Genomic DNA, 11,328 nt, shown 5'->3' with positions numbered 1-11,328 from the left:
TTTTTGTTTAGATTCTGTACGGTTTGATTGCCCGTTTGAAAGTAGTCCTGTGTGGAAATTCGTTATTGATGGTGGTTCAAACAAAGATTCCAACTGCAAAAGTTCACCTAATGAAGTTTTTCCGTTTATTTATGAAAAGATAATTTCCCTTGGAAGTTGCTTTTAAAGCTGGAGTTCCGTGGTATATTGTAATAATTTAGAAAGGGAAGAAAGGGCTTTACAGACGTGCGGTGACTCAAAATTTTCTTGAAGCGAAAGAAGACTAAGACACGAAAAAAAAAGATATCGAAAATGACTTGTAGCTTGCGGCTCGCGTCTGAAAAGGAAAATCGGCAATCGGAGCCGGAATTGTAGCCTAGCAGATTTATTATGTCAGTGCGGAAAAAGTCTAGCGAAGGGTATGAGCCAACAACTCTCAGTGAAATTATAGCTGCAGCTACCCAATAGTAACGTGTCAACCGCTCGCCACAACGCCAAATGAACTGAAGTCAAAGTCGACTTTTCTGGTCAGAAAGGGCCTATGGTGTTTACACAATTAACATAATAATACTTGGTTGCTTTTAGATATAGAATTTCTTTTCTCGTGCTAAACTCGACATCTCACTCGTTCGCTGTATCCACTCATGAGATATCGAATTGAACACTCGACTGAAGAGAAACTCCATATTTACCTGTGCCTTGGTATTATGCTCTGTTTATAATATAACTAGCATTGCAGCAGCTTTTTAGTAGGTCTTTTCTTGACGATAGAAAAATACTCTTATTGAGGACGCGATTGCTGAGGTTCGAAAAAACCACGACAAAATATTAGGAGTTAACAGGATATTTTATGTCCACCTTTACAGTTTCGTAACCGCACTCACATATCTTTCGAAAGAACTATCCTGACATGTTGTTTACAATTTTACTCACAAAAAAAATGTCCACACAAACACGTTACTTTACTGATATATGACTTAGACTTCGTGAAAATAAAATATTTTCAAGTGCGTCAATTATTCAATTCAAGGAAAAGGAGCACCTTCGGTAGCTCGTCATGAATCTATTTCGTTTCTAATTTTGCTGCCTTATGCATGAATTTATTTCGTTTCTAATATTGTTGCCTTATGCTTAGAATGCGTCCGATGTTTAGCATGCAATGTTATCCCAATTTTCCGTCAGTCATATGAATGAATAACAATAATTCGAGATTTGCTCTGGTTGCACGCCTTACCTAGCAGTTTTATCGTTTATTCGTTGTGTACGTTTGTTTTTTTGCTCTAGTGACATTGAAATTCTACTTTGTAAATGGCGCAGGCTTGCAGTTGCCTCAGAGCGAACTGCGCCTCCCTTTTTTTATGTCGAATTATTAGATATCAGTAATATATTCACCGTCACCGTACCTTCTGCACTCAAAACTTTCTGAAATGATTATTTTATCACTATTTAATTTATCATTAGGGCGTACTTCTAAGTTCTTGACGTCTGTTAGCCACACTGAAGAACAATGCAGACTCCTAAAAAACTTCGCTCTGGTATTTCTGCGATCTTCTTTTTTCAGAAAAAGAATTGGCATTGTCGATAATGGACCCGGCTGACCTGGAAACGGAATCCGACGTTGGCTTGACCTCCCTTGAGAAAAAGCTGTTGCAGGGGATGATGCGTAGGAGAGTTGCTCGAAATCTGTCATTCATCACCGTGTACACTATGGGGTTGTAGATTACAGAGGCTTTGGCGAGTAAATCCGGGACTTCTGCCTCTGAAGGTGTTAACGTATTCGTACCCCGGATGGTGGCGATGATGCTGACCAGGCAATATGGCGACCAGCTTAACACGAAGGCGGCAATTGACATCGCAATCATGCGCATCATTTTGATCTGAGACTTTCTTCGACTGGCTTCTACTGAGGCATTTCCTGAGGTGGGTTGTTGAATGCGAATGAAGCTAGGATGGAAGAGAAAGCTGTAAGTCTGTGATTATGAATAGTATTCCAATAACACTGATAACTCAAATAATGATCATAAACATAATAGTAATAAATAAAAAAAAAATGATAATAACAATAATAATGTATAACGAAGGAACCCCACTCGCTGAGGCGTTTTCCTTCCAGTGGGGTCCTAAGAATAGGCCTCAGTGTGACTCTCAGCATTTTTCTCATTGTGGGAACTGTAGAAAAAAACTATAGAGAATTATATATGGGCGCGCGTAGATATGGAATTTCTCTTCGAGTGTTTAACTCGATAGCTCACGAGTGAGTGAGCAAATCTTCGATCAAATCTTTCAGTTGTCGATTTTCATTCTCAGCCGAGAGAAATGCTAACACCAAAGCCACTGAATACGCAACTTTCGATTTTTCTTTTAGTATATTGGTTTTATTCCCCTTCTAGGAAAGTTTGAACCTCATTGTCTGTCAGCGATACGGATTTTTTAGTGTTTTCGCCGTCATTATTCGAGAAAGCTCCGACAAACAACTTGTACTGAGAATCGCGAAGGCTTCGCCGTTCATTCATCAACCTGACCGAGTGGCGTCAAAGGCGAGTGACGTGTAAGCAGCTAATTGGCTAAATCAACACACGCGAAAAAATACGATATTTTTTCACGTGTGTTGTTACGGCTTTTCTCAGGGCCGGAAATCCTTGTATAACACCGCAGATTATGTGATAAAATTTATTATTTAGCAGGCCGTCCACGAAAAAAGAATTTGTCAGTTTACGTGGAAATGCAAAGCAGTTAGAAGCAAAAATGATGGATTAGATTTTGGGAGTAAAATACTTCATCGTTTTCGACACCTGGATTATATTGACATGGATTATATTGAAAGCCATGTTCGAGAAGGAGTGGAATGCAAAAAAATATAACCTGGCGAAAACAAGAACTAGCTCGAAAGTTAGTTTTCTTAGTAAAATATCCATCGCCGACCTTAAAAGAGGCAAAAACCTTTTCTTCCGATTTTAAGGCCACGTTAATACAAATATTGATTAAAATATTGGATGGCGTTAGATAGATTACAACCCGTTCCTCCTCCAAGTATCCTAAATCAAATAAAACTGCTTTCTCTCGTAATACCATAGTCATCGGAGTCCTAATCGATTTTGCAATCTACGGAATATTGTAAATGAGATCTATTCGATTGGGAAAATTGTCATTTAAACTCTAGAGTTCTTTTCAATTGGCAGCAGAAAGCGGCATCAGCAAGCTCACCTGTAGATTCTGTAGTAACAAAAAATGATCACACACAGTGGCAGCACGAAGCCAATAAAAACCAGCAACATATTGTACGCCACTCCAGCCTTCGTTTCCGGCACCCAATTGGGACAGCAGCTGATACCGGAGGCGCCTGGGACGAATTCGTTCCAGCCCACTAACGGCGGGATCATGGCCACTACTCCATAAACCCACGTGAATGTGATAATGGCAGCCATTTTGATGGTGGAGATTTTTGTTGTCTTGGTGACTGAACTGACACCGTGAAACATAACCAAACTCATCATGGTCAGATTGGCGATTGAAGCGATGCCAGTAGAGCCATTGATAAATCCCGACCATATGCAGCTTATCCGACTTTCACGAACGTTAAGGCCAGAGGACGTATAGTTACTTGCGACGACCACAGGATAGCCAAAGACAATTATGATGATGTCAACAATCGCTAAGTTTATCATGAGTGGAGTGATGTTTTTCTTTTTGTGTTCAGGGCAACGTAAGACCAGGATTGTCAGAACATTGCCAACCGAACCGAATACCAAGATTAGGGTCATGACGATACCATATGGAATGAGGATGTTTGCACTCAGATAGAATTCTTGATTGCTGTTAATTGTTGTCGGAGTCGTGCTCAGAACTCCAGTTGACGGACTCATGACTTTCCTTGTCAAAGCTTTACGCGTTTGAATCGTGATCAGTTGTTAGACTTGCAACTTTCTGTTACGTTTATCAGTTCTGTAAAGGAGTTTAAAACATTTTCATTTAAATAGATATAAAGAAAGATAAAATCATTAAAAAATATCTTTAGTTCACTTGCCGTTTTGTAGCGATCTCGCACACTTTATGATATGACAGCAATCTTTGTTTTGTAGGCATGTTGGGTTGTAATTACCTATCTATGAGTGTAAAACTAAGAGTTTCGTATCTCCCTAATTCATTGTGCGAAAAGGCTTAAGCACTGAGTTTGAACTTTGCATAGAAAATATTGCTCATCTTTGGTAGTAGTTTTTCATTGTTTATGGAAACGAAGCTCTTTGTTTCCAGTAGAGAAGAAAGGTTTAAAAGTACGGCGGCAAGATTTAAATTATATCCGAAGAGCTTAAAGGATCTTGGTCAACCACGCCCCTGTATTTGTTTACTTTCGGAAAAAGTACAATAACGTTCTTACGATAATCAACATCAAGGGAACATCAGTTGAGGTTCTCTTGTTGGCACAAAATTAATTTGATGGTGAATGAAACTAGAGACACGATAGAGGAAGCGACGATGATTGAAGTCCCACGTAGGATACATTGGTTAGGATGCAAGAGCACTGGAACCATCAAATGAAACATTAAGTCCAAAGACGATGGTATAAGAAATAACGGATATTCCGGTGCGTGAACGCAAAGCATTTTTCGATTGGATATTTTAGTTCATAATACAAATTACGAACCACAAAGCACTTAGATTCAAATCCTTCCGATCGCACTTTTTTATTATTTATTAAGTTTATCCAGCGAACGAATGCGAAGCGGAGGCAAACACATAGGGCGAGTCACGGACAAGAATTCCTATGTTTGCCTCTGTCTTGCATTCGTTTGCTTGATAAACATAATAAATAATTAAAAAGCGCGGTCGGAAGGATTTTAATCTTAGTGCTTTGTGGTTCGTACTCATTGCGAAAGAAACTAAAACATCTCATGAAACAATGATTTGCGTTCACTTACCGGAATATCCATTATTTTCTATACCATCGTCTTTGGACTTAATGATTTATATGCTAGTTCCAGCCCTCTTGCATTCTAACGAGTGTTGGAAAGGTTAACGAAAAACACGACACTTGTACACACAGAGATGAGCATGCTCGTACGCTTCTAAACACATCCGAACACGTCCAACATATTGCTAACCATCACATTCTTTTTAGCTTTATTAGAAAACCCCACGCGTATCAAAATAACAAAGCGTAGTTATTAAAACAAGGAATTACCTAAAAAAAAGAACTTAAATGGCCTGTGAGGACCTAAACAAAAGGAATAACCTAAAATAATCTTGACTGATGTCTAAGATGGCCAAAAATGAAAATAACCTCGACTGATGTCTAAAATTACCAAAAATGACGTTCAAGCCTTACTCAAAAGATCCAAAATAGTAGTTGGTAGTAGCACAATGATCTAAATTGTTCTAAGTGATCTAAACTGGCATTTTAAATAAAACCGAGATAAAATAGCTTTCAGTGATCTATGGCGAATTACATAACTGAGTGCTTACCTAAATAATACTGAAACGCAGAAGGTGCCTTGAACAACTGGAGATTCCTTTCCCGATAATTACCACGCGGTTTGGCTTTGCGCGAAGTGCCTACTTTTTCCTCAGCAACGCGGATTTGATTGGTGCGAAGTCCCAAGTTTCGCTTAAACAACGAGTTTTTGATTGGTGCAGCTATTTCATAAGGGAAGACACAAAGTTATCTTTTATTCGTGCGCTTCCCTTGCTCGTGGTATGGTTTCCTGAACACTTCTAGTTCCAGGTACGTACGCTTGCAGATAAGGTTTTTAGCTCGCGCATTCAGTTCTGCCGTTCTGTTGTATATAGCTGGCAATTACTATTTTAAATTGTTCTGATAAAATTTAAATGTCATTTTACGTCATTTTAGTCATCAATGTGGATTGCTTTCGACCATTTTAGGTCAATACATCTGTCAAGGTTATTTTAGGTCACTTTAGGTCATTTGAGACATCATTCAAGGCAGTTTTAGGTCATATCTTGTTTTAGTAATTTTGAATATCAAAGAAGCACGTAAACAAGACGAGTGAACACTTCTCTCGTGTGGATGACTGTTTCTCGATGGAGACGGTAGCTTTTACCTTTGCGTGTCATTTAATTCACTGCTTCTGATACCATTTTAAGGTAAAAGAGCGAGTCTGCAAGCAAATGAGCGACGGGAAATTATAAACGTGTTAATGAAGCCCGGCGATATCTGGGCCTTGAACATGTAACAGTTAGTTTATTACTTAATGAAGTATGCAAAGAAGAACTTTGCAAGTCTACTTCGTTCGGTGACGGTGTATTTTTGTCAGCAAGCGGTGTGTAAATAGTGTCACCCTCCTGACGACATAAAATTCCGTCTAATTTCTATTATGGTAGTGGACAGAGAAAAGGTCTTAAAGAAATTTGTTTTTCCGATACACGAAAATCGTTTCCTTGCAAAATGTTTTATTACATTTTATAATAAAGTTCGGATATAACGCGCGCTGTTGTTGGTTGAAAGAGCGTGCTCTATCAGAGTACAAAGCATAGAGATGAGCTAAAGCCGTCACGCCATTTGCCAAATTGTATTATGTCCGACCTTTCCCGGGACTTCTCTCTGGCTTTTTTTCGTCAATTGAAAGTGAAATTTCGGAACAAGCGGGCCGGCAAATAGCAACAGAAGTACCAAATAAAGGTTTGTAAACGTGCCAAGCGCCGTAATTTACGTTATTATAACGTGAGAAGAGACTGTTGCAGAACTTCTGCGATGGTTTGAGCTTTGATGGTTTTTAAACTTTGATGGTTTGACATTTTTGATAGGTTTAGTCTAGTTCAACCAATCAGATTATGGGAACCATTCTAACAAGGATTTTAATTGGCTCCTTTTTCTCGTGCTGTAGATCGATCAATCGTTCAATCGGCCGGCTGAATGCATATGGCAAAGCGTGAAAAATGCAGCTCATTTAAAATGAGAAGCTGACAAGTTCCTTGAAAAGCAACAGCTGCTGTATAATACACAAGACGTACAGATCGCGACGCTTGGATTGTAGTCAAGCTCCACCATATATTTTGTATCATTTCACATACCATTAAATGCTTCAACCACAGATGCAGCCTGTTGCAACAAAAAAATGCATTTTGTTCCTTTCTTTCTTAACACTGCAGGAGACAGTCTGATTTAGTTCCGTCCCAGCCCCCCTCCCTTTTTTAACGATGTTATTAGAAACTTGCCGTGCATATATCTATAGGTATATATATTCCCCTTTTTTATTATTATTTTCCTTGAGATTATGTATTTACTCCATATATGGGTGACAATAAAGATGGACTTATTTATCTTTTTGTTTCTAAAAAAAGGGTATTTAGTCACTTCGCTGACATATCAACTTGTCGACAATCAACACCTTTTATAGTCGACTCGGCAAGTTAATTAGTGGTTTCGGCGCGTTGACTGCAACATTGATGAGTTTGCTTATGATGACGGCGAGTTGACATGTCGACGAAGTGATCAGTTACTGTTACATTGTAAAAGAAGCGGAGAAAAGCATAAGGAGCCTTTTAGGTATTTGCTGTTCCAAGCCATAGAAACTTGGCGATAGCATTTCGTCGATCAAACAGTAAACGTGTCGCAGCGGAAAACAGAACCTTGCAGTCTGAACACTTAAACGTCCACTTTAACGCTTGGGTTTGTAAAATTTCGTGCTGTATATGAAAACAAACAGAAATAAAAAAAATTCCCTCCATAGGTGGTTTACAAATCGTTTTGAAAATCATGAAACTATACACGGGGAACGATGTTGTTTAAGAGATTCGCTTTTCATGAGAATTGGTAACAGGGTGTTTAAGAAAGGAAAGTAGTACGGAAAGTTAATGCTACGTGCTCAAACAACGAAGAAATATAAAAGGTGCATGTTATGTTAGCAATTCCAGAAACTCAAAAGTTTGAATTGTGTGTTTTGGGTTTTTCCTTTCCAGGATTGATTCTTACGAGAGATTCCTTCTTGTGTTCATGCAATCGTAAAAGCAACTCGCCCTGTTTTGGATAATTCTACACCCGGTCTCCATCTTGTTCGTCATTTCTGTCAACTCAACTTCACACTATCGATATGGTACCGTTCGCTATCTCTCGCGTGATAGCCATGCGATCATACTCCGGAAAATACGAGAGCGCCCACTAGTCTTGAAGACGAGTCAGCAAAGTTACCTTTTTAACACTTTGACGCGCGCGAAGAGTTTAAAGCCCCCCTTCGCGCGAATAGAGTTTCTGCCGTATTAGTTTATCGGCGACAAGAAAATAACACGTAAGACATTTCCATACGAAAACTAATTTCCAATTGAATATCAGCTGCGTAATTTTACAAGTGTAGGAAAAGAAAAAACGAAGATGATCATCCGTCACTGTCAACCTTTATCCTTTGACCTCTAAGAGTGACTAATAACTAAATTCTCCGTACAATATCACCACTGAATCACGGATTAAAGTCCTGAGAATAAAGGAAATGATCACCAACTTAAGTAGCTCTTGACTGCTAAACAAATTCTCCTCGTCAGCACATTAGGAAAAGTATATAGAACAGTATGGAGAATATGCATACTGATGTTAGAGTGTAAAGGCTTTATACACATATGACTACCTTTATGTGAAGAGACGCCAAAAAAAACACATATTTAGAATTCCAGAAAGTTTACTCATGAATTTTTCGAACACGTCCTTCTTGCATAAAAATTTGGGAAAATATGCTCTTAAATGGCAATAAATAATTAAAATCACAAATCGAATTAACTGGCGTCAACTAATCGAGTTAGGGGCTTGTCAAGAGAACTTGATTTTAACCATACTATTTTTTCCCCTGAAGACTTCATAGATATAAAATCGCCAATTTGTGGAACAAAAGAGGTAAACAAGGTGGCTTATAGAAAATTCTCTCTGAAGCAATCCAGTTGTTCGAGAATTTTTGATATCATTTCCCCTCCATTAGTTCAGTCTTTAGCGGAAAGAGGGGAAGGGGAGAGTCTTACTTTAAAAAAAAAATTTAACAGGATTTAAGGTATGCCTTCACTCTTGAAATTCCCATCTTATAAAGCTAACCCTATTTACCTTGAAAACGGTGCCTTACTGGGTAAAGCATCCTCGTAATCTCTACATCCCCCCCCTGCCCCGTCAAGCTCTTCGCCATTTTCGTCAATAGCTCGTTTGAGGTGCAGTACCTGAATTTCACATAAACAGATATGTAGAACGTACAAATGAAATGATACGTACGTTAGAGAAGAGCGTGACCTTGTACCTTTAACCAGAAGCTCTCGCCCTGTTTAAAATTAACTCGGTAGTGTTTCAAATGCAACTCCTGTTGAGAATTTCCCGAAGCAAGCAAATCTATGGCAAGTGCGTTTTTCTGGTGAGTTAATTAATATTCATGACTATCACCTGATTAGGAAAGATTTCACGTGAAATTTTTCTGACAACAATTGATTTCATTTGAAGAAGTTAACACTTTCCGTTAGGTAGATCGTGTGACTGGCTGGTTAGTGGACGACAGGTTACGCCTCACGCTGTGAAAGCTCTGAGGAAGATTTTCGTAATTTCCTACACACCTGTACTGCGAGAGAGATTATTCGGATCATCACTTTTAGATGAGTGGGTTCAAATAGAGAGACTATGCTTAAAAACCCCTGCAAGTCTTCGTAAAGAAAGTTCCGCTTTTTCATTAGAACAACTAGTTGAACCCATTACCAAATCTTGAGATCATAGCATGGAAAGCTCTTGAACTTAAACAGTGTTATTTTGCCCTATCCTCTCACGTGAGAGTGCTGTGTAGATTAATTGTAAAAAAATCTGCATTGCATTCTTTTTTTCTCACTGACTGATTTGAAAATCAAAGGAACGAGAGGAAGCAAAAAAAAAAAATTTCGTCGTTTGACGTAAGACCTATGACCACTTTTAACCCTTTAACACCCAACATTGATACATGTATACATTTTCTCCAAACTGCTCTACACACATTTCCTAGGATGCTGCCCAGGAGGATTTGTTTAACAATAACAAGCTTCTTTATTTGCCTTCTTGTGATAACCCTTATGTTTGTTTCAAGTGCGATGCTATAAGGTGAAATTAGATCCCAGCCACTCTTAGGAGTTCAAGGGTTAAACTGTCTAAACTCTCACAGGCTTTAGTCACGTTCATTACTGTATCAATAGTGGTGTGCGGAAAATTATAAAATTCAAAATAATGGTGAAAATCTTAGGGTTATCGGAGAAACCAAAGCATTTTCATCGCGAAACTCGTTAACAGGATGTTCAAAAAACAGGTAAAAAGGCTGCGTAAAGTATCATGAGTGTTAGCCAAGTTTAGGCACGTGCCGCCATGTTGCCTGTATCAGACGATCGCTGTTTTTCATAATGCGATTACAAATTGACGATAACAAACACACCGGTTTGCTGAAAAAAAGTAAGTTTTGTATGAGATCTTATCGTTCGCCCAGTGAATGAGTTATTATCGTTATCGGTAAGGGAATAAAAACAATGAAATTAACAATTGATCTTAATGTTCTTCATTATCGATCGGAGAGGAAAGTAGAGACGAAACTTCTCCCATCTGATGTGTTTTCATGCCATCGCGCCCGACTCAGCCATGGTCGTGATGGGTTTTCGACAGTCAAGACCCTTGGTATTCTGGAAAGTTTTGCCTGGCAAGACATTGAGGTTCCTGCTCATTTCAGGGGTTGATTCAATTTTTTCGCCTAACAGTTAAATTTCCGTTTACGTAACGGTTAACCCAATTGAGACCCTCCATGGCTAACTCGCGCTTGGCGCTTGCTCTTGCCTTTTTCGTAAAAATAAAAAACTAAAGCAAAGTCGTATATGCCTGTGGTATGGGCTGAGCAGAAATTAATTAGTCCAATGGATTAGTGCTTTAATCCTGTAAGCATGCGCGAAAAAAAAAAAAAAAAAAACGCAGCGGGACCTTGTGAAAATTCCATATTTATAATATTTAACGCACGCAAGAAAAAGAAATCCACCGATTAATATCACCTTTGGCAAGGGCTTCAATTGAGGCCTAAGGTTGAAAATTTTTTATCTTTAAATCCATAAATATTCTCGCAAGACTTGTCAACGTCAATGTGTTAGCGCCTATCCAATAATCTAGTATCTTCTTGAGAGATCTTAGTTTATGAGAGAGAGATAGAAAACTAGTCTGACGAAATTCCGACTTGGTAATTATTTCATCACTCCCACGCTCGAAACAAATGAGGTACATCCTAGTCAATTTCTTAACTTGACGACTGCGCATAAAATTAACCATCTTCCATTATCTATTGACACCAACGGACAAGTTTCTGCTAAATTACTACACCAGGAAAAACTTTCGGTTTAAATATCGCAGCTTCTTGTCTTCGCCTTAATCACGTAAAA

The 11,328-nt window shown here is 38.7% G+C and overlaps 1 protein-coding gene across 2 annotated transcripts; it reads right to left on the bottom strand.

Annotated features, from left to right (window-relative positions):
• Window positions 1-147: 147 nt before the first annotated feature.
• LOC131775425 (melanopsin-B-like) lies at window positions 148-9,308 on the bottom strand. Of its 2 annotated transcripts, none has more exons than XM_059091532.2 (3): window positions 9,179-9,308; window positions 3,184-3,921; window positions 148-1,923 (listed from the first exon to the last, which is right to left on the bottom strand). In XM_059091532.2, exons 2-3 carry the CDS (start codon window positions 3,840-3,842, stop codon window positions 1,497-1,499), a joined length of 1,086 nt encoding a protein of 361 aa, XP_058947515.1. In that variant the 5' UTR covers window positions 3,843-3,921; window positions 9,179-9,308; the 3' UTR covers window positions 148-1,496. The 2 variants fall into 2 exon arrangements, with proteins under 2 accessions (XP_058947515.1, XP_066020644.1); XM_066164547.1 differs by lacking the exon at window positions 9,179-9,308 and adding an exon at window positions 9,017-9,100.
• Window positions 9,309-11,328: the final 2,020 nt, after the last annotated feature.

The sequence above is a fragment of the Pocillopora verrucosa genome, chromosome 3, assembly GCF_036669915.1.
Source record: "Pocillopora verrucosa isolate sample1 chromosome 3, ASM3666991v2, whole genome shotgun sequence".
NCBI lineage: Eukaryota > Metazoa > Cnidaria > Anthozoa > Scleractinia > Pocilloporidae > Pocillopora > Pocillopora verrucosa.
Note: the sequence above shows the minus strand (reverse complement) of the source record. Positions and strands in the feature narration are given on the sequence as shown.

Bases quoted from the DNA above. Each gene is read 5' to 3' on its own strand.
- LOC131775425 (XM_059091532.2), bottom strand. From the start codon at position 3,842: ATGAGTCCGTCAACTGGAGTTCTGAGCACGACTCCGACAACAATTAAC. The intron at 1,924-3,183 runs GTGAGCTTGCTG...CTTCCATCCTAG, and splicing joins TGTTACTACAGAATCTACAG to CTTCATTCGCATTCAACAAC.